The 24,281-nt window shown below is 44.6% G+C and overlaps 1 protein-coding gene across 1 annotated transcript in view; it reads left to right on the top strand.

The window, feature by feature from the left end:
- Window positions 1-24,281, top strand: part of SHISA9 (shisa family member 9) — a 346,948-nt gene that overhangs the window by 306,304 nt on the left and 16,363 nt on the right. Inside the window, exons 3-4 of the mRNA XM_012453215.3 lie at window positions 1,902-2,057; window positions 11,890-11,937. Of these exons, the coding sequence (XP_012308638.1) occupies window positions 1,902-2,057; window positions 11,890-11,937 (204 nt within the window). The remainder of the gene's footprint in view (window positions 1-1,901; window positions 2,058-11,889; window positions 11,938-24,281) is intronic.

Raw genomic sequence — 24,281 nt, 5'->3', positions numbered from 1 at the left:
CTCCCATCAGCCAAGGGCAATTCTCTGGGTATTGAAGGCAGCTGTCAGCTATTAGCAGCCAACATTTGCAGTAACTGGAAAATGGGTACACATGCTTGATCCTTCAAGGTATGGCCAGCATCTGCTGCAGTGCGTACCTGGATCAACACATGTACTTTATGAAGCCAGAGGGAACCCATACTTTCCACCTGAAACTGAGCCATAATTATCTCACAGTGATGGAATGGATAGATGGGAGGTGAGAACCAAATGGGAGATTCCATTCCTGTTTGGTTCTCACCTCCCATCTATCCATCCCATTGCTCTGAGGATGAAGATGGGGATCCTTACCAGTGTTCACTGAGTCCCACTAGCCTCCCTAGCCCCGCCTCATTCCACTTTCCTCACGCTATATTCTCTATCCGTGCATGACCAGAGCTCAGAGGGCAATTCTTTCTGTTGCAAAGCATGGTGGGTTACACCCAGCTTCAGGGCCTTTGCTCATGCTGTTTCCTCTGCCTGAAATACCCTCCATCATACCTTCCACCTTCCACCACACTGCAGTATTATAACAACCCTCCTTCCTGCAGATCTCAGCTCAGAAAAACCTCGTATCAGAAAAACCTTCTTGAATCTAATTTCCCCTCAAGTAGCCAATATTTAGTTTGTCTTTACATATGTTTCTGTCTTGTGCAAACCCATAGCTTGTAAAAAATACACCCATAGAGTTTTTACTTAACAAAAAACGCTATGCTATTTACTTTCCTTTAAAGCTTGCTTTTCTCCCTTTAACAATATAAACCATAAGAAACTATCCAATTTTTCATTCATTTTTTTAGCACCTGACATTCCATCATGTGTACATATGTACATCATATGTATTATAATAAATCATTTCAGAACTCCCAGCCAGGCGCTGTGGCTCACACCTGTAATCCCAGCACTTTGGGAGGCCGAGGCGGGTGGATCACAAGGTCAGGAGTTCAAGACCACCCTGGCCAATACACTAAAATTCCGTCTCTACTAAAAATACAAAAATTAGCCAGGTGTGATGGTACACACCTGTAGTCTCAGCTACGTGGGAGGCTGAGGCAGAAGAATCACTTCATCCCAAGGGGTGGAGGCTGCAGTGAGCTGAGATCACACCACTGCACTACAGCCTGGGCGACAAAGCAAGACTCTATCTCAAAAATAATAATAATAATAATAATAATAATTCCAATATTGGTAGGAGTTGAGATTGTTTCTGTGTGTGTGTGTGTGTGTGTGTGTGTTTTCATTTTACAAATAATGGTGCAAAAACATCTCTGAACAAATATCCTTACATTCTGATGCTTTTATTTCTGTAGGCTCAGTTGCTAGAGGCGGTATTGTTCAGTCAGCATATACATGCACTTGATGAACTTAACGTTTCAATAGTCAGTGTTAGATTTCTTTCTGCAAATATAGCAAATTGCATGTCCACCAGCAGCTTTAGGAGGCCTTCTTGTGCTCGGCTTCTCTGCCAGTACTCACGTCTTTCAGTCCTTTTAACATCTGCCAATCTCTTGGCAAAGGAATGGCTTCTCATTGTTCTAATTTGCATTTCTTTGATTGTTACTGAGGTTGGGCATCTTTTTATACAAATATTATTTCAATAACAAAAATAACCCTTCTACTCATAGGACCTTCACATGTTAATTTAACGTGTTTTGAGCATATCCTTTGAGATAATGTCAGAAAAACACCCACCTGTCTTCATTTGCTCTCCAATTAAGATTATGAACTCACTTGTGTCCCATGTATCTGTGAACCCTCTACTGTTGTGACTTGCATCCCTAAAGGGTGGGGAGAGTCTTGGTCTCCAGGGATATGATGGTGGGAGGGAAGGTAGATGGATATGCCCTGTCTGTGACATTCTCCTTCTGTCTCTTCACTTCCAGACACCGCCCAGATGAACAACGCAGTGCCCACCTCTCCTCTGCTCCAGCAGATGGGCCATCCACATTCATACCCGAACCTGGGCCAGATCTCCAACCCCTACGAACAGCAGCCGCCAGGGAAAGAGCTCAACAAGTATGCCTCCTTAAAGGCAGTCGGTAAGGGCCTCCTGATGGATCTTTTGTTCTTTCTCCTCTTTCCTGTCCTTTGTAGCTTCTTGTAGAAGCTTCTTATACTATTGCTGTATAGTATAAGTGAATAGGTGGATGGATAGATGGATAGATAGATGGTAGGATAATTCTACCTACCTACCTATTTATTATCAATCTGTCATCCATCCATCCTTCCTTCCATTCATCTGCCTATCCACTGATCTATCAATCTATTATCTATCATCAATCTTAGATCTACCTACTACCTATCCATCTATCATCAATCATATATCTACCCATTATGTATCTATATTATCATGTATCTATTATCTATCTATCTAATTATCATTTATCTACCTATTATCTATCTATCTATATTATCATTTATCTACCTATTATGTATCATCTCTCTATCTATCTAATCTTCTGGGTCTCTCTACCTGGGACCCAGCTTTCTAAGGACCAGAGCCCCTCAGCTGCTTTCTCTGACATAGAACAAGTCCTACATTGCTGTGTGAGGCAGGGTGGCTGGGTGAGGGGCACATGCGCGGTGACGGCTGTTTTCTGGGGAGAAGGACCTGGTTGCTCATTTCCTCTCACTGACATTTTAACCCCTTTACCATCTCCATCTACCCTCGCTGATCCTCAGGGAATCTTGACATAGAATCTAGGTCTTTCCGTCTCAGAAATGCCATACCCTTTAGTGGGTAACACCCTTCACCTACACAGTCCATATCATTTCTAAGAAGTTGGTAAACAATGCGCATTCCTATCCCAGGCAGCTTCTCTCCAGGATTTAAATATTTACTAGGGTGGGCAGCCTGGAGCTACTACTAATTGAGTTCTTATCAAGTGCAGGACATTGAATTAAACCCTTGTTTTCTCATAGTGATCCAAAGGCGAAGTCACAATGATTATTCCAATTGCCAGATTGGAAAACTGAGACTCTAAGAAGCTAATATATAACTTGCCCAAGTCAAGCAGCAGTGGGTGAGAGAGATGAGAATTGAACCCTATTTTTATCACTCCACAGCCCCTGCTCCCACCACTGCCCTGGTTCCTTCAGTTCATTCTTCAATTTAAACATGAGGGGGTGTGATAGTAACCCTAACAGTGACTAAGGCTCTTGAACAGTTTGCTCATAAAAGGGTTCTATTGGATAGAAGCGACAGCCACAGAAAGCGGTTCCTGACTCCTGATTGGCTGTGGCAACCTCGGGGTGTCCTAAATCAATGGTTCTCACATGTGGATGACAATTACTAGAATCACCCGGAGAGCAGGTAAAACACACTGATGCCCACCCGAGAGATTTTAATTGAACTAGTTGAGGGTAAGATTCAGACATGGACATTTTGAAAGGACTCTGTGGCTGCTTCTAGTGTGAAGCCAGGGCTGACAGCCATTCATGAAAACCACTTCAGCCCCACATCCAGGAAAACCAAATCCTATTTCAAGTGCTTGCTCTGAATTTCGTCTTCTAATGACCTTAATTGTTCTTTACATTCCTGTACATTGTTAATACAGAGGGGAGAGTTTGTTTCCTTTCCTTCTCACTGTGTCCTGTGAGTTCTGTTTTTTCTCCCTGTCTCAGAGGAGAGATTTTAAAGCCAGGTTTTCCACTTAACCTGTTCTTTCCCTGAGTCTATTCCTTGGGGAGCTAGAAAGAGTCAAAAAGATGGGAGTTCAAAACCTAGCTCTAGTGCTATCTGTATAGTTTGGGGCAACACATAACCCCTTTTAAAGGTCTGTCTTCTAATCTGTAAAATGGGCCTAAGGGTGCCTGTGATGACGTGTATTATAGCCTGGTAAAGGACTCATTCAGCCGGGTGCAGTGGCTCACGCCTGTAATCCAAGCACTTTGGGAGGCCGAGGCAGGCAGATCACCTAAGGTTGGGAGTTTGGGACCAGCCTGGCCAACATGGTGAAACCCCATCTCTACTAAAAATACAAAAATTAGCCAGGCATGGTGGCAGGTGCCTGCAATTCCAGCTTCTCAGAAGGCTGAGGCAGGAAAATTGCTTGAACCTGGGAGGCAGAGGTTGTGGTGAGTCGACATTGAACCACTGCATTCTAGCCTGGGAGACTGAGCAAGACATCATGCAAAAATAAAAAATAAAAAAAAAAATTCATTCAACATATATTTGTCACCTCCTTTCTCCAGAGCTCCTTGGTCTTGTTTCTAGTAGCCCCGTGGATGAATCCTTTTCTAATTCCCATCTTATAGCATGCTCAGATATTATGGGAAGTTCGTCTTCTTTTTTTCTTTTTTGAGATGGAATCTCACCCTGTCATCCAGGCTGGAGTGCAGTGGCATGATCTCAGCTCACTGCAACCTCCATCTCCCGAGTTCAGGCAATTCTCCTGCCTCAGCCTCCTGAGTGGCTGAGATTACAAGCATGTGCCATCACTCGTGGCTAATTTTTTTTTTTTTTTGTATTTCTAGTAGAGACAGGGTTTCACTGTGTTGGTCAGGCTGGACTCAAACTCCTGACCTCAAATCATCCACCCGCCTTGGCCTCACAAAGTGCTGAGATTATAGGCATGGGCCACTGCACCTGGCCAGGAAGGTCTTTAAACATTCTCCTTTTCCTACACCAGGTCCTCACTTTCCCAGCAGAATTGACTGTCAGAAGCTCCAAAGCATTAGAACAATTCACTCTGAGTGGAATCCTGTTTTATGGGTAGAGGTCCTTCTGCTCTTTAGTTATTCATAAAATTTGTTTATCTATTCCCACATACTGTTGGTTCCTGGAAAACTCTGGGCACGCCGAAAACCCCACAAATCATGTACTTTCTTTTATTAACTGTTCATCCTCTTCCCTGTCCCCCAAAACACAATGCCAGGTCCCTCACTAGAGATAGGATGGGAGATACTTGCTGATTGATTTCAGTATGAAATATGCTAATCCTGTTTTAAACTAATACCAGAACCCAAAGCACAGACACAGCCATGTGTCTATGATGCCTGTGATAACTGTGATCAGCACACATCAGAATCACAAAACAAGCATTTTGGTGCCTAGCATAGGGCCAGGCACATACTAGGCACTTAGCGAGTGTTTATACCAGAAGTCTCTCTTTGGGAATTCATGTTCCCTGATTTCTTAGGATTTTCAGATGGAATCATTCAAAGAGTGACTGAGCCAGATTTATAATACCAAGGACATGGAATGTTCAGACCGACACAGGCTTTTCTAAATCTGAAGCCTTAAAGACCCTACATACTAGTTACCCATGTTTAACGTTGAATTTCTATGCCCAGCTCAAGCCTCATTATGTCCCAAGACCACAGATTCCTTCTCTTCCATATTGCCTGTTTGCACAGCATATGCATCCTAAGCACATTCAAATATACTCAGTATTACTAGGAAGGGATGAGGGGTGTTACCTAGGCGAGCAAGAGTCAAGGAATCTTTGCCAATGTAACTGTGGAAGCCTTCATGTGCTATTTGGTGGCATACTTCTCCTTCTGACCCTTGCAGTTAGATAATAAATAGCATATGCCATTACATTTAATTCTTCTTTAGGCATTTAAAAAATCAGTCAGGCCAGGAGTTGAAAACCAGCCTGGCCAATAAGCCAAAACCCTCTCTCTACTCAAAACAGAAAAATTAGCCAGTTGTGGTGGCAGGCGCCTGTAATCCCAGCCACTCGGGAGGCTGAGGCATGAGAATCACTTTAACCTGGGAGGTAGAGATTGCAGTGAGCCAAAATGATGCCACTGCACTCCAGCCTGACACCCAGTCAGTGTCTGGGAAAATAGCAGAGGGATATTCCAGCAGAGCTCCTTGATTTTCTCCAAGATTTATGTGGGGCTCCTCTACGTAGCAAATGTCTGCAGTGCATTTGGGATTAAGTTTTCAGTGTGAAAATCATTTCACACTCTGAGTAACCCTCTGTTCATAACTCGGGAACTCCTGAAATGTTTGTTGAATGAATGAATGAATGATCTTGTCTTTGACAAGAATAAAAAAAAGAATAACTTGGTTGTAAGGAAGCACCCTTATACCTCCTAGAAAACTCTGAAGGATACCGTATCGGGCACCTTTCGCAGTCCTAGATGTGGTTGATATACTCCTACTCTTCTTCATTATTTTTTTTTCTGACCATTGTGAGAGTTCTTAGGGCTTTCTCTGAGACACAGATGGTCTTATGAATCTGGAGGGTCAGTGCAGAGCAGACTGAGGGAATGCTTGAACCATGAGTTAGCCAGGAATCCAGCATCTACCTGCACAAAAAAAAATGAAAATCCCATAATAAATATTCTCTTAAGGGTTCTTTATTAAAGTATAATGTGATCATGGTGTGAATGATGAAAGGCATTAATGAATTCATGTTTAAAAAATGGTTTGCTGTTGAAAGTTCTGCAACCCCTGATAACCAGATTCATTCTCTAAATATTTCAGTCCGGAGAATAAGGAGAGGTTAGACAATCTTTAGGGTTAACTGCTAAGTTCAAAAATACTTCTGGAAAATAAATGTCTCTGGGAAGCTTTAACATCCAAAGCTCTTTAAAGATTATCAGAGGCTCTGTCTCACTCAGACTCTAACCACACTTTGAGCAGGTCACTGAGGCTCTTGGACTTCAGCTTCTTCATATGAAAAATGAGAAAACTCAACTATAAGATATGCAAGTTCCATTTTAATTATAAAATTAGAAAAATAATTCTACTCATTCTAGTTATTAGAATACCTTAAACATGTCCCATTCATTCCCTGCCAACTCTGGGGAAAAAAGGTTTGAATAAAGGGTGATAATGTTGATTGTTCCTGAGACAAATTCTCCCCAAACCTGCCTTCCTTTTTATTGTATTTTATTTTTGTTTGCTTGCTGGGATCACTCTCATGTTTAAAGAGACCTCTTTTCTTTTTACAATTGAGAGATTTGGACATGCACCACCTAGTCATACACCTCATGTAACCACAGAATGGTTTCTGTTCCCAAGGTGTTCACTGCCCAGCTCTTGGTAAAATATTAGCACACACTAGGGAAGTATCAGGGGCTAAGCCATATAGGACTTTGTACAAGAAGGGATGATGACTCTGAATTATTTCTTCAGTTCATTCATTCATTCTCCAAACATTAAGTCTGGTTTCCCTTGACTGCAGGTCCCATTGAGGCATGAACCAAGTCTATCCATTCGTCAACGTATCTCTAGTGCCTAGTGCTATGTGGGGTGCTTAGTAAGGACTCCCAACACTTATTTGTAAAACTAGTAAATAACACCATATGATAAGCACCTCATGTAGCCTGAGAGGGGCCTGAGAGAATAAGCAGGATAGCAGAATATAGCATGGCCTCTGGAATTGGTCAGGGCTCAGTTCAAGACTAGCTTGGGCCGGGCACAGTGGCTCATGCTTGTAATCCCAGCACTTTGGGAGAGGCTGAGGTGGGTGGATCACGAGCTCAGGAGTTTAAGACCAGCCTGGCCAACATGGTGAAACCCCGTATCTACTAAAAATACAAAAATTAGCTGGGCGTGGTGGTGCCTGCCTGTAATCCCAGCTACTTGGGAGGCTGAGGCAGAAGAATCGCTTGAACCCTGGAGGTGGAGGTTGCAGTGAGCTGAGATCGTGCCACTATGCTCCAGCCTGGGCGAGAGAGTGAGACTGCATCTCAAAAGAAAAAACAAACAACAAAAAAAACAAGACCTAATTTGGACATGTATCAAGTAATTGCAGAAATTATTTAACTTCCTAAGGTCTCAGTTTCCCCTTCTGTAAAATGGAGATTATAATGACAATATACAGGTAATGGCTTTGAAAACTTGATCATATAGTGCAGGTAAAGTTCTCACCCTGACACATAGTCCTCAGGAAATACTGCAGCATATTAAAGCCCCAGACCAGAGTTATCTATGGTCATAATTTTCCCCTGATCTCCGAGATACACTGATACCTGGATTAACATGCAATTGTCCACGTTTCATTGTGAGGGAGAAAGAGTTAGTTCTGTATTCTTTACTCCGGTCTGATGGAAAAGACATACACGAATGTTAACTCATGTCGAGATCTGATAAAACAAGTAGGCAAGCAAGCAAATGGCTTTTCTAAGCTGTCCTAAGGACACTCAAATAATCAATCCAGGCCTCTTCCAGTTCCCCAACTACAGGGTGGACAATAAAAGTTGATGCTCACACATACAGATACTGTAATACAATCCATCAGATAAACATTCTGTTTCAATACAATCCTTCAGAGAAATAGTCTGTTTCACTCAATTGACTCTCCTTACTAAAGCAAAAATGTGGATTTAAACATTTCCCACCAATGTCGAGGTTGAGAAGCGTGTCGTCTTATAGACGGAGCCACAAACGTAACCTGAAAACCCAGTTAAGCATACAAGTTCCCTGGCCTGTGGTGCCCATATGGTTACAGCATGGGAGCCTACCTTGTGGTTCTTCATAGGTCAAAGTTTGGAAGGCCGATGTGTTCGTGAAAATATCCCTAAAGCTCACTTGGTTCAGAGAGGGATGATTGGTAGTTCCAGAACTGGAAACGATCACCCTTTCACCCTTCTGTGTAATTCCCGATGGGCTTTGCAAACAGAAAATTGCCTGCACATTTACATTTATCTTTCATTAGCCCCTTGTCTAGTGTTTCCTCTAGGTTTGTGATTATTGAACTCCTAGGTGGCCAAAGATTCCTCACCATGTGCCCTTAAGATGGCTCAGTGCAACCTTGGCTACTGAGTATAAGAAACACACAGGATGTACCAGCATCATTGATACAATGCTGTGTGCCTTCATTTCTAATTCAAAATTTTAATTTTATTTTTAAAATATTTTGTGTTGCTGTTTGACAGATGATTGACTATTTTGCCAGAATCACAATGTATTTTCCAATAGCACTTTTTCAAACAGCAGCAGCAATGCACTTCAGTATGGCAGGAATTCCCTCTTTACTCTTGAAATCATGAGTGAAAACCCTAAGAGTCATACATGAGGCTCTTGGCCATGGATTGGCCTCTACTAGTTTAATTTTTTTTTTTAATTTAGGGCAGAAAGGGGGCTAACATCACTGAACTCAGGAACACCACACCTCTGAGGGAGGTATTAGTCCCACGATTTTGCAGCTGGGGAAACAAGCTTAGCATAGTTAAGTAATTTTCCCATAATCCATACTTTTAGTAAATGGCAGAGCCAAGACTCATATTCAAGAGTGCTTGACTTGGAATCCTATGTTCTTTCCATGAATCTATGCTGTCTTCACATATACAGATACTGTAATACAATCCGTCAGATAAACATTCTGTTTCAATACAGTCCTTCAGAGAAATAGTCTGTTTCACTCAATTGACTCTCCTTACTAAAGCAAAAATGTGGATTTAAACATTTCCCACCAATGTCGAGGTTGAGAAGCGTGCCTTATTATAGACGGAGCCAAAAATGTAACCTGAAAACCCAGTTAAGCATACAAGTTCCCTGGCCTGTGGTGCCCATATGGTTACAGCATGGGAGCCTACCTTGTGGTTCTGCATAGGTCAGACAAATTTCTGGCATCTAAAGTATGTAACCAGGCAAAAAAAAAAATTGGGGAAGCCTATCCCTTGCTCTTCTAGGGGAAGGAGAGCTTACCATGGTATTCATCATTTTTCTTTGTTTGAAAGTAAAAGTTTGGCTGGGCATAGTGGCTCTCACTTATAATCCCAGCACTTTGGGAGGCGGAAGAGGGCGCATCACTTGAGATCAGTTCAGTACCAGCCTGGCCAACATGGCAAAAATACTAAAAATACAAAAACTGGCCAGGTGTGGTGGTACTTTCCTGTAATCTCAGCTATTGAGGAGGCTGAGGCAGGAAATCACTTGAACCTGTTGGGTGGGGAAGTAGAATTTTCAGTGAGCCAAGATTGTGCCACTGTACTCCAGCCTGGACAACAGTGAGAGAGACTCTGTCTCAAGGGAAACAAACAAACAAACAAAAAGTGAAATTTTCCCTATGATGCCAAGTATAGTTGAAGTATAGCATGTTTGAGGTACGCTATAGTGGAAGTATATTTTACATACAGTGAAATATACAGTTAATAATTTTACAATAGTGTGCTTGTTAAAAAAAAAGTACACTTGGCTAACCTCATCCCAGTAAAAATAACTGTTTTCATCATACTGAAAGTTCCCTCATACCTCCTTCCTTTTAATACCTTAGGTCTATCTCCTCTTAATGAGCATTTGTCACCCTTGAAGCATTTTTCTAATGTTCATAAGTGCAACCAAGTGCACCGTGGAGCCTTACCTACGTGTTCCGTAGCCTATAATACACCATCTTATTAAATGCCCTATTGTCAACGAACTTATGAACAAAAATTCATTGTTTAAGACCTAAGCCCTCTCTGAGGTAATGGGGACAGAGGTGAGAAAAGAATGGTTCCTGCCTTCAAGGCAAACAGTGATGGATTTGATTTGGTGTTGAGATGGCTTCCCTGGAGTCAGTGACTTAGTGGCTCCGTCAGCCTGTGGCCATCCACACAGGAAGAGCTGGGTTTGCATTACTATTTCCAGATGACCCTGAGTCTGGGGGAGTAAAGAATCGAGTCATCCTGGCTGGGGCCCCATCCAGTTTTAACTTCCTCACTCCTCTGTGGCTCCAATTGTCTCTCTCGTGAGTGATGAGGAGCGTACAGTTCAGATCCGTAGGGGGGATGTGGCAATTTGAGCATCCTTTGGCATGTCTGGGAGGCCAACCGGAAGTGTTTAAATGGGGCCTGATCTGTGCTCTGTAATCATTCAGATGACAGACTGTTCCCTTTGCCTTCACTCAGCCTGATATATCTTTGGAAATGGTACCAAACTCTTGAGGACCTGGGTCTTTCCAGGTAGATGCCTAAGAAAGAGCTAGGGGCACACGCTGATTGGTCAGGTCTCCAGCCAATGAGGAGAGTCCCCATGGATAGGTTTGGCCCACTTTAAGTAAAACCCAATCTTACAGAAAAGAACTATCAAAGAAAGTGCAAGGTTGTGGGGGTTGGGGATGGGTCTAGCCTTAACCCATTCTCTCTATCCTTTATTTTATGAAAGCAGTCACTATGGAATTCTCTTAATAATATTAGATCCCCCAGGGCTCATTCGGGACATCTGAAAGGGAATTCAATTCGGATAAACTGATTTATAATGAAAATTCCAGGCACACATCTGTTCTGTAAAGCAATGTATCACTCATTATGGGATTCTCAGATCACAAGCTTGATCTCGTTACTGTTCAGGAGAATTTCCCTACCTTAGAAAGGGTGACTCTCTGGATAAAATTGAATGCATTCCTTCATTCAGTAATATTTTCCTAACAAAGACTGTGTGTTAGGTAATGTGGTGAGGTAGCCCCCACCCCACAGAGCCTGCCACCTAGCATTTAAAGTCGCAGTCAGCAGAGCCTGTCCCAACCTTGAATCTGGGACCAATAATGTGCCCCTTTTCAGGAGGGGCATTGCAGTAGAACACAATCAGAATCCATCCTTTGTCATCAGAGTGTAGTCTTGAGCCAAGGTGAACTCATATAACTCAAATTTTTCTTTCTTTCTAAGCAGGTTGAAATTTAGAGCCAGATTTTCTACGTAAGAATTCTCTTTGTGCCTTACATAACGGAAAATATCTAGGCCTTTTTCAGGAGGCTTCTTTTGATGTTCTGTTGGGTGTTAACACGATGCTGCTTCAAGGCCTTGCAGAAAGAGGTGCAGACATAGCTGCATTTTCACATGTGGCTCCCTTTCCTGTTCCCTGGGTCCCCTGAGGCCTCCCCCTGCTTGGAGGCTGCAGCAGGGGCAGCCACCAGCACCTGGGTGTGAGGGCACACTGAACATACGTGCCCTGCAAACATCATCAGCATCTCTTGATTGTTATTTTTTTAGGAAGTTCTGATGGTGACTGGGCAGTATCGACACTTAAGTCACCAAAAGGTACTGTATGGCTTTTTCTAGCTCTTTTGTCCAGGTGTTGTCAAATTTGGCATTAAATAATGAAGGGATGGAGAGTCCTGGTGTCTGTGTGACCTGTACACACGTGTGTCTGCATAGGGTGGCATCTGCAAGTCTGTCTAAGTTCCAGTGTGTAGGTGTTTGTGTATGTGTGTGTACATCTAGCAGTTGTTGGACAGTGTGCTACCCCTCACTTCCCAGTATTTGTTGCCTGATGGAAAATACCACTATGAGAAATCATGCCAGGTAAGGTGAAATACGTTGATTTTTCTCAGAAAGCTGCAATGGCAAAATGGCAAAACACAAGGTAAATTAATTGTGAGCAGGGATGGGAAGAACACAGCTTCTGAGGGAGAGAGAAACACAATCAAGTTATTGGCCAAGGGTCTTTGGAATGATTAGCCTTGCAGGGAACAGAATGCTGTTTTCAGTGTGCCTGGGACAGTGTGGTGAGCAGAGAGGGTACAGAAGTTGGTCTACTTGAGTCTGTGAGTTAACTAAACTAGCTGGGTGACCATGCCAGGTGGTAACTATATTTAATTACCTCCCTACTATGTGCCAGAGAATGGGGCCTTTACATCATTTTATCACTGAATTCTCTGATGATAAGGCTGTGTAGGCATTGTCATCCCCATTGAGAAATGAGAACATGATGTCTGAGTAAGGATATGTCTTGCTGGTCTAGAGTCATACGACTATTCCATGGTTTAGAGCTGCCATTTGAACCTGTGTCAGTCTGACTCTTATTCTAAGCTATTTTCCACTGGGGTAATGGAAGCAGCTGTTTTTACAATAGACCAGAAGGACCCTTCTCAATATGCTTTGTTGGACTTGGTGGAGAAGTAGCTGACCTAAGGAGGTGGAGGTAGAACTCTTTTTTTTTTTTTTTTTTTTTTTTTTTGAGACAGAGTCTTGCTCTGTTGCCCAGGCTGGAGTGCAGTGGCACAGTCTCAGCTCACTGTAACTTCTGCTTCCCGGGTTCAAGTGATTCTCTTGCCTCAGGCTCCTGAGTAACTGGGACTACAGGTACGAGCCACCATGCCTGGCTAAGTTTTTTTTTTACTTTTTTAGTAGAAACGGGGTCTCACCATGTTGGTCAGGCTGGTCTCAAAATCCTGACCTTAGGTGATCCGCCCGCCTGGGCCTCCCAAAGTGCTGGGATGACAGGCGTGAGGTACTGCGCTCGTATCTTTTTCTTTTCTTTTTTTGAGATAGAGTCTTGCTCTGTTGCCCAGGCTGGAGTGCCAAGACATGATCTTGGATCACTGCAACCCTCCACCTCCCAGATTCAAGCATTTCTCCTGTCTCAGCCTCCCAAGTAGCTGGGACTACAGGCACTCCCACCACAGTGGCTAATTTTTGTATTCTTAGTAGAGACAGAGTTTCACCATATTGGTCAAGCTGATCTCAAACTCCTGATTTCAGGTGATCTGCCCACCTCAGCCTCCCAAAGTGTTGGAATTACAGGCATGAGCCACTGCACCTGACCAGTGAAACTCTTTAACGAGCTTGAGCTGGGGAAAATTAGGAGTCACTGCAAGGATATAAGCAGGAAACTGGTGTGTTAGTCCATTTTCATGCTGCTGATAAAGACATACCCAAAACTGGGCAGTTTACAAAAGAACAAGGTTGACTGGACTCACAGTTCCACGTGGCTGGGGAGGCCTCACAGTCATGGCAGAAGGCAGGGAGGAGCAAGTCACATCTTACATGAATGACAGCAGGCAAAGAGAGAGCTTGTGTAGGGCAACTCCCATTTTTAAAACCATCTGATCTTGTGAGACTCATTCATTATCATGAGAACAGTGCAGGAAAGACCCGCCCCGTAATCAATTGCACAACATGTGGAAATTGTTGGGTGGGAATGAACTCACCATTACAATATGAGATTATTATTAAGTTACAATTCAAGATGAGATTTAGGTGGGGACACAGCCAAAGCATATCAACTGGCATGGCCATTTTTTGCCCTCTCAAAAGATTATTCTGACTTCTAAGTGGAGACTGGATTAGGGGACTGTGAACTAGAGTTGCAGACACCCACTGGGAGGCTCTTGCAGGTGGGTGGTAACCTGCACTGAGGTTGGTAGGTGGAGAGGAGAAAATAGAGTGGAAGGACAATTGAGAGACTGCAAAAAGAAGGAGGAGGAGGGACCATGACATCAATGGCTCTCACGTTTTAAGCTGCTCGAGCATGCATCGGCATCACTTGGAGGCTTGTTACAAATCCAGACTCCTGGGCCTTACCCAGGAGCACCTGATTCACTAAGCCTTGGATAGGGTCTGAGGAGTTGGACTGCTAACAGGTCCCAAGGTGATGTTGATGCTACAGGTCTGGGACCACACTTTGAAAACTACTGCAGCCGAGATACCTTTCTGGGAAACTGACACTCTGTGACTTGTTCTCCAGATACCTTTTTGTAAGGTGAAAGCTCTGAAGAGCAGAGTTTGACCAGGGTTCCAAAGACTTAGAAACATCCTGAGCTGTTAGGGGGAGGGAGTTCATTCTTTTCCCTCATTGGGAAAGAGAGCTTTACATCAGTGTGTTTAATGAGAATCCCCTGATTACCTGCTGTTGCCTTGAGAGAGACAGATTTTTGGGTTTTGCATTTGATAAAAAGTGTTCACATGTCAAAGTCCATTTTTAGAAATGCAAACAGTTTGGAACAAGACAGACCTACTAATTTGAGGCATTAACTTTGTTTTCCTTCCCTGTGAAAAACAAAGCCATTATGATCTCTGACGGCATTCAGCAGCAGTCTGCATTTCTGTCCTTATATCATCCTTTTGTCGTCTGATGCATTTAGAATATATTTCAGGATAGGTTAAAGGCAGGAGCTGTTTTGTACCCAAACAGGACTTCACCTGTCCTGCTAAATGCACCTTTATCCTGCTTTGGGGAGAGGAAAGGGGTCCCAGTGAAAACCAAGTTCCTTTGGGGTCATAGGTCTGCCTCTAGTGTTTTCTACTCAGCCTCTAGACCCAGACTCTAGATGAGGAATGGTAGCGAGGTAGGGAAGTTTGTATGCCCCCACCGTCTACATTCTGCCACTTTCTTAAAAAGGAGAGACAGGCTAGGCACTGTGGCTCACACCTGTAATCCCAGCACTTTGGGCGGCTGAGGCAGGTAGATCACCTGTGGTCAGGGGTTTGCGATGAGCCTGGCCAACATGGTGAAAACCTGTCTCTACTAAAAATGCAAAAATTAACCAGGTGTGGTGGTGCATGCCTGCAGTCCCAGCTACTCAGGATGCTGAGGCAGGAGAATCGCTTAAACCTAGGAGGTAGAGGTTGAAATGAGCCGAGATCATGTCATTGCACTCCAGCCTGGGCGCAGAGTAAGACTCTGTCTCAAAAAAAAAAAGAGACAAGTTGGATATGATGGCCGTAGACTCAGACACACATGGGTTCCAATACAGGCACCATCATTTGCTAGTTCTTGTTATCTTCAGCCTCTCTGATCCCCCATTTTCTGATCTGCAAAATGGAGACAATCATATCACCTACTTCCTAGGTTGTCCTGAGATAAGATGTTTAAAACACGTGTCACAGTACCTGGTATACGGAAAGTAATACATGCATGCAGGTCATTACTGGTATTCATAGTACTGTGATTATCAGGTGAGCCAATTAAAGGCTCTGAAAAGCCTCGTGGTAATAAAAACTGGTGAACTCTTTAACCCGCCATCTATCAAACACTTTTGACATCTGATCTCTTTACTCTTAAGGGAAACCAATAAACATCTTAACATCCAGTGGCACGAATGTTGCTGGGAACCCACTTTGGGAACATACGGCATGGGCAGGGAAGTAGATAGAGGTGCACATGTCGCTGGGGTGGAGGGGGTGTCACTGGGGGAGATGGGAAAAGGAAGAGGTAGCTGTCAAGGAGAAAGGACAACGTCCTTGAAGATACAAGTTCCCTACTGCCACCTGCATTGATAATGACTCCCTTTGGAGGAGGAATGTGTCTGCCAGGACAGGAAATGGTAAACGTCATACTAGTTTGCATGATTTATTTTTCACTGCCTAGGGCTTCCCATGCAAGTTGCCTCCTAGTGGTCATTGCTGTTGGTCCACCCACGCCCCGCGTTGGACTTCGCCCAATGAGAAATGCTCGTGCTGAAGGCACAAGGCAATAGACCATGTGGGTTACAGTTCCTTTGGAGTGCATGCAGCCTATATATCATCCCGGGGGAATACCTACCACCTAAAGGCAGCTTTAAAACATTATGCCCAGCCTTGGAAATGCCTGTCACACCTGTTTAAGATCCACCTCAAGCCTAACAGACTGTCCTAATCAAGATGAATCCATGTCTTTGGAAATCTATTTCTTTTGCAAACGGAATCTTTAAACCTAAGTCCAGTGCCACAGTAAAGCAACCAAATTAGGAGAAACTGCCATAGACTGCAATTTAATCTCTCTGCTTCTGACTAGAATTGGCCTGGGTTCCCTTTTCCAAGTGACACGCATGCTCCAGCCTCCCATTTCTACCGTTTCTCCAATAGAGGAGATCAGAGAATCTACTCTCCGTAGGGTTTGCACGGGGCTTGGCTTGGCATATAATAGGTACTCAATAAAAGAAGCCAGTACTCACAAAATCTCCATTCATCTCTGCTTTGGAGATAGCTCTTAGTCATCCTGATGGAGTGTTTCAGAAAGAAATACACTTCACTAGGCCAGGTGCGATGGCTCAAGCCTGTAATCCCAGTACTTTGGGAGGCTGAGGTGGGCGGATCACTTGAGGTCAGGAGTTTGAGACCATCCTGGCTAACATGGCAAAACCTCATCTCTACTAAAAATACAAAAATAAGCCAGGTGCAGTGGCACATGCCTGTAGTCCCAGCTACCTGGGAGGCTGAGGCAAGAGAATCGCTTGAACCCCAGAGGTGGAGGTTGCAGTGAGTTGAGAACATGCCATTGCACTCCAGCCTGGGTGACACAGTAAGACTCTGTCTAAAGAGGAGGAGGAGGAAGGAAGGAAGGAGGGAAGGAAGGAGACACGGAGGGAGAGAGAGAAAAAAAAGGAAAGCAAGCAAGCAAGAAAGCAAGAAAGAGATGGAAGAAGAGGAGAGGGAAGGGAAGGGAAACACTTCACCTAGCTTTTCTGCTTTTATAGATGAGGAAACTGGTTCCCCTTGAGAAAACTGCTGTTTCTTAAAACCACACAAGAAAAACACATCACAAGAGGTCCAGGGTCCAGACCTCGAAGAGGGGCTTGAGGTCTTGACCCAGAATCACTGGAGATGCTTGTTACAGATACAGATCCTGGGCCCACTCATTGCTAAGGAATTAGAACCTCTGAGTGTAGTGTCCCAGCATATTCAATTTTTAAATGCACCTCCTGGGTGGTTCTTACGTGTAATAGAGCTTAGACCTAGCTTTTCCTAATCCCCCACCCTAGATGCAATTGCATTTTGCAACACAGCATCAATTCTTATATACTGGTGTTCTTCCCAGTGTATTTTTGCTGTTTGCTGAAATGAAACTATTTTCTTAGTGGTGGTTGGAGCTGGGGCCACAGCTGGATGGTAACAGCATTGCAGGTGGATAGTCTTGGGCTTGGTTTCCGGCTCTGCCACTTATTGGCAGTGTCAGAGTAATTTGGCAGCCCAATTATTTAACATCTCTGGGCCTTAGTTCCTTCATATGTCACATGGGAAGAATGATACTGCCTGCTGTGTCTCTTTAAGAGGGTTTAAATGAGACAGTGTAGGTAAAATGGCTAAAGCAGTGTCTAGCCCATAGTAGGTACTCAGAACATACTAGGTCGTTCTTCTATGAAAATTGACTTACGTCAGTGAGAAGTGCTCATGCAGAAGGCACAAGACGGTAGACAATGTGCAACAGGATTACAGTTCCGTTGGAGTGCATGCAGCCTATAGGCCGTCCCGGGGAAACACCCACCACCTAAAGGCAGCTTCAAAACATTACTTCATTAAATTCAGGCTTTTGCAATTTCCTGATTTGGGTTATTGGTTTGTTCATGAGCCACTGGGTGCAAAGCAGGTGGAAGACAGGAGGGTGATTTGAGGTGAAGTTTTTTAATAAAAATCAAATCCCGCTCACTCCTGAGTTCTGTCCGCTTTGAAAAGCACACAACAAACCCTGGAGTTTTGATGAGCTTCCTTGTGAACCCATAGGGCATGAAATGAATGAGCAGAGATAGTTCTCTCGTTTGCATAGAATGCCCTTGAATCAAGATTGCAGTAAACATTTGACTAGTTTGGCCGTTTGTCCCTCTTGAGGGTAACCCAGCCAGATCCTGTTCATTCCAAAGCCATCTTGCATGATGGCCACAGCACACACAGTAGGCACTCAACATAGATTTTGTTAATAAATTACTAAATGAAACTGGTCATAGTATTCAAAGGAAATTTTGTCTTTTCTGAAAAGGCACAGGGAAATGAGAATCAACCAGACCCAGTATTCTGGACCCAGTGCTGCTTTATCCATTTGATGGTCCTTGAGCTTGGTATATAACAGGTGCCAAAGTTGCCTCTCCTGAAAAATGGGAAGCTTGAGACTATTAATCTTTTTTGCCCACTTGGCCTCTATAAGTAAATATCCCAGGCTTTGCTCTGATTAACTTGCCTTGTCACATGGCCACCTCTGAAAAAATTTGTAGGAGGAGGGCAAAGAAGTGAAGAATGACTGGGGCATGGGGAAGTGGGGGGATATAACATCTAAACCACATGGATTAAGAATAGTAAAGAAACTTTGGGAGTCTGAGGTGAGAGGATCACCTGAGGTCAGGAGTTCAAGACCAGCCTGGCCAACATGGTGAAACCCTGTCTCTACAAAAATACAAAAATTAGCTGGGTATGATGGCGGGTACTTGTAATCCCAGCTACTTGGGAGGCTGAGGCAGGAGAATCACTTGAACCCAGGAGGCAGAGTTTGCAGTGAGCCAAGATCACGCCACTGCACTCCAGCCTGGGTGACAGAGTGAGACTCCGTCTCAATAATAATAATAATAATAATAATAATAATAATAATAATAATAATAGAAGAGAGATGCATTCCACCTAAAAATTGGGGGCTCTTCTTGGAAGTATGGTGAGTGAATGATTGGTATTTGTATCAGTCGGCTACTCCCACAATAACACTGCATAACAAATAACCTCAAATCTTGTGGCTTAAAATTTATTTAGTTCAGCAGTTATTTAGATCAGGAGTCTATATGCCACAGAATTCTGTGGATGTGGGCGGTTCTTCTTAGCTAATTTCACCTCTCTCTCTGGGAATTGGCTGGATGTTGGCTAATCTAGGCTGGTTTTAACTGGAATGACTTGAGTGACTTGAATCTGCTCCACGTGCCTCACCTCAAATAGGGTAGCCCAGACATGGTCTCATGAGGGTGGCAGAGATGTGAGAGAGAAATGCAAACCAGGAAGCACTTCTCCAAACGTCTATTTGTCTCATGTCTGCTAACATCTTTTAGTCACATGGAACAGAGTGTGGATACAGAAAAGGTCAAAGAATTGATTCATGTGTTAGTCTAACATAGGATCCCAGATATCATAATTATCTACATTGACATGGTCCCAGGAAACTACAGCCAAGAGGAAGGTGACAAGTAGGGCTTAGAATTCTTTCCTTTTATTTGCTTCATTTAGAAAACCACCAGTTGTATGAAATTTCACCAGCTGGGAGGATGATTGGAAGACAGACCATGCAATGAATTTCTGGAAAAAAAAAAATTCTATGTATAGAGCAGCAATGCATAGGAAGGCAGTGAGTGGACACAGTTCCATCCAGGACCCTGTGTGGGAAGGAGGAGGGATCTGTGGTCAGCCATGACTGGAGCATGAGCCTGTCTACCTTTGTCCAGTAGCCTTTAAGAAGATGTTGACTGCACAGCAGGACTGTGTAAGCAAAGAGAGAAAGGGCCTGAGGCTTCAGAGGGCTCCTGGCAGCCGCAACAAAGGGGGTCCATGGTACAGGCTGGACAGCTTCGGTGCAAAGCCCAAACCAGGGGCTGTTTTAGAATTTTCCCTAGCAAAGGCTTCTTCCTCAGTCTGGATTAATAGTTTGCCTCTATATGGGATTTTAGTAAAAAAAAAAAAAAAAAAAAAAAGTCACATTACCACCTCCTGTCTGGAGGCCTCAGGGTTAAGGCTAAAAAACAGCCAGACTCCCGGTCGCCCTTTCTGGTTTTCTCTCTTAGAGCAATATGGCTTTGGGAAAGATAAGGTATACTGTGGGGAGGGCCAGATGCCCCAGGCTTCTTTAGGACCTGGTTTATGTGCAGTTTCCCCTACTCATGTCTCTGCAGCAAGGCTGAAGGCAGGTGAAATGCAGCTAATTCACCATGAAGACAAGTCTTCCTATCTCCTCCCGGGTCCTCTCCTGCTTAGGAAACTCAGGCTTTTTTCCCTACCTTTCATGTTTCTGTCTGCCGAGACAGACTCTGGAATCAGCACAGCTTTATAGCATGTAGCGCAAAAGAAGAGAGAAATACCTGGACTTTTTTTTTTAACAACATGAACTCTATCCCTTTTACTTTTTAATTCAGCTTATGAAGAAGAAGAAAAAGAGACCCAGAAAAGAGTCCTATAAAAGTTAAAGTAAATACTGTTTCACAGTACCAAAAGGTCCCACAAATATAGTGCTTAAGAGAAGGAAGTATTTTTTTAATGGCTTTATTGAGATATGATTCATCCCTTATCATACAATTCACCCATTTAAAGTGTAAAATCCAATGGTTTTCAGAATGTTCACAAAGTTATACAACCATCATTACAATCAATATTAGAACGTTTTCCTCACCCTAGAAAGAAACTCTAGCCATTAGTAGACATTTCCCATTTCTCTCATTGTCTTAGCAGTCCTCTCCCAGCTAACCCCTGGTTCTGGCAATGACTTGACTATTTTATGTCTTTATATATTTGCCTATTTTGGACATTACTGTTTCGTGGAATAGACTTGTATTAGTTTGTTTTTGCTAATAAAGACATACTCGAGGCTGGGTAATGTATAAAGGACAGAGGTTTAATGGACTCACAGTTCCACATGCCTGGGGAGGCCTTAGGATCATGGTAGAAAACCGAGGGGAAGCAAGACACGTCTTATATGGCAGCAGGCAAAAGAACGTGTGCAGGGGAACTCCCTTTACAAAACCATCAGATCTCACGAGACTTATCACAAGAACAGCACAGTAAAATCCCACCCCCATGATTCACTTACCTCCCACCAGGTCCTTCCCATGACACATGGGAATCATTACAATTCAAGGTAAGATTTGGGTGGGGACACAGCCAAACCATGTCATGACCCAAGGAGAGTAGTCCAGGTTGGTGGTGGGCAGCTCTATTCCACATGCTCACTCCGGGATCCAGGTTCCTCCAGCCTTATTGCCCTATGACTCTTACCATCTTGTCCTCATCTGTATTAGTATAGTTGGTTGCTGTAATTGCATAATTCTGGCCTGGGGGAAGGGGAAAGAGAGTAGACAACCAAGACAAGCATTTTTTGTTTAAGCAAGTCAGGTGAAGCAGAAATTGGACACATCCCGTTTGCTATTACTTCATTGCGAAAGTTCACTCTCATGGCCAAATGTAGATTCCAAGAGGGCTGGTAAAAGTAGTTCCAAGTTGAGTGACCATGTGTCCAAGAAAAAAAAAAAGGGTAGAATAAAGGAGATACATAGCAGTCAGCTGTGGTGTCTTCTCTGATGGGAAGGTACATTTCAGGAGATGTACCAGGCACCTTGTATAATGTTCTGAGTTTTTACGAGCCTTTTCTCGTTTACTTCTCCACTGCATTCCACAAGGTGTATTTTATTACCCTCGTTTTATAATCTTTATATTTTCTGATAGTGACAGAAATAGCAGCTAGTACCTTTTAAATACCTGCTGTGAGGCAATGACATTGGACTTTTTCAGGATGCAAGGTACTCTACACAATTCTCTTCTACACACTCCATTTCCAGACCACACAGACCTGGTTATTTTAGTTTCAATTTTGTAGGTGAAGCTTAGAGAGTTGAACCCAGATCCATTTGCTGTCAAAGTTTATGTTGTTTCCTCCATATGGTAAAGAAGATTTTGTAGTCATGAAAATCAGACATGGCTGGGTGCGGTGGCTCATGGCTGTAATCCCAGTACTTTTGGAGGCTGAGATGGGTGGATTGCTTGAGCTCAGGAGTTTGAGGCAAGCCTGGACAACATGGCAAGTTCTCCTTCTCTACAAAAAATAAAAATAAATAGCCAGGCATGGTGGTGTATGGCTGTAGTCCCAGCTTCTTGGGAGGCTACGGTGGGAGGATCACTTGAGCCCAGGAGGTCGAGGCTATAGTGAGCTATGAGCATGTCACTACACTGCAGCCTGGGTGACAGAGTGAGCTGTGCATACTTCCAAACTTTGTTATCTGTCATATAAAACTGTTGCACTGAATCCTTCAAACTCCCAGCCATGTTAACTCCTCTTTCTTCTCAGCATTCCTAGATCTCATAGTCTTGTCTTTCAAGACTGGGGGCTCTACCATAGCTTTTAAGAACCTAGTAGTATAAGGATTCAAATCCAACACATTAGTTTTTTGTCATCAGTCTGTTCTCATGCTGCTAATAAAGATGTACCCAAGACTGGGTAATTCATAAAGGAAAGAGGTTTGGGCTGGACGTGGTGGCTCATGCCTGTAATCCCAGAACTTTGGGAGGCTGAGGTGGGTGAATTACGAGATCAGGAGATCAAGACCATCCTGGCTAACATGGTGAAACCCCGTCTCTACTAAAAAAAAAATAGAAAAACTTAGCCATGCATAGTGACACATGCCTGTAGTCCCAGCTATTGCAGAGGCTGAGGCAAGAGAATCACTTGAACCCAGGAGGCAGAGGTTGCAGTAAGCCGAGATCTTGCCACTGTACTCTAGCCTGGGAAACAGAGCGATACTCCTTCTCAAAAAAAAAAAAAAAAGGAAAGTGGTTTGATGGGCTCACAGTTCCACATGGCTGGGGAGGCCTTGCAATCATGGTAGAAGACCAAGCAGGAGCAAAGGCACATCTTACATGGTGGCAGGCAAGACAGGGCATGTGCATAGGAACTCCCCTTTACAAAACCACTAGATCTCATGAGATGTATTCACTATCATGAGACCAGCATGTGAAAAACCCACCTCCGTGATTCACTGACCTCTCACTGGGACTCTCTCACAGCACGTGGGGATTATTGCAATTTAAGGTAAAATTTGAGTGGGAACACAGAGCCAAACCATATCATCTTGAAAGTGAAGGGATAGGCCAGGCGCGGTGGCTCATGCCTGTAATAGTGAAGGGACGGGCCGGGCGCGGTGGCTCACGCCTGTAATGGTGAAGGGATGGGCCAGGCGCGGTGGCTCATGCCTGTAATGGTGAAGGGCCGGGCCGGGCGCGGTGGCTCACGCCTGTAATGGTGAAGGGATGGGCCGGGCGCGGTGGCTCACGCCTGTAATGGTGAAGGGCCGGGCCGGGCGCGGTGGCTCACGCCTGTAATAGTGAAGGGAGGGGACGGGCGCGGTGGCTCACGCCTGTAATGGTGAAGGGACGGGCCGGGCGCGGTGGCTCACGCCTGTAATGGTGAAGGGATGGGACGGGCGCGGTGGCTCATGCCTGTAATGGTGAAGGGAGGGGACGGGCGCGGTGGCTCACGCCTGTAATGGTGAAGGGACGGGCCGGGCGCGGTGGCTCACGCCTGTAATGGTGAAGGGATGGGACGGGCGCGGTGGCTCACGCCTGTAATGGTGAAGGGAGGGGACGGGCGCGGTGGCTCACGCCTGTAATGGTGAAGGGACGGGCCGGGCGCGGTGGCTCACGCCTGTAATGGTGAAGGGATGGGACGGGCGCAGTGGCTCACGCCTGTAATGGTGAAGGGCCGGGCCGGGCGCGGTGGCTCACGCCTGTAATGGTGAAGGGACGGGCCGGGCGCGGTGGCTCACGCCTGTAATGGTGAAAGGACGGGCCGGGCGCGGTGGCTCACGCCTGTAATGGTGAAGGGATGGGATGGGCGCAGTGGCTCACGCCTGTAATGGTGAAGGGACGGGCCGGGCACGGTGGCTCACGCCTGTAATGGTGAAGGGACGGGCCGGGCGCGGTGGCTCACGCCTGTAATGGCGAAGGGACGGGCCGCGCATGGTGGTTCACGCCTGTAATAGTGAAGGGACAGACCGGGCGCGGTGGCTCACGCCTGTGATCCCAGCACTCTGGGAGGCCGAGGCGGGTGGATCATGAGGTCAGGAGTTTGAGACCAGCCTGGCCAACATGGTGAAACCCCATCTCTACTAAAAATACAAAAATTTGCTGGTGTGGTAGCGGGTACCTCTAATCCCAGCTACTCGGGAGGCTGAGGC

Source organism: Aotus nancymaae, unplaced genomic scaffold, assembly GCF_030222135.1.
Source record: "Aotus nancymaae isolate 86718 unplaced genomic scaffold, 86718_ANA_hifiasm-v0.15.2.pri h1tg000049l, whole genome shotgun sequence".
Taxonomy (NCBI): Eukaryota; Metazoa; Chordata; class Mammalia; order Primates; family Aotidae; genus Aotus; species Aotus nancymaae.
The sequence above is the reverse complement of the archived record's forward strand: the minus strand, read 5'-3'. Positions and strand labels throughout refer to the sequence as shown.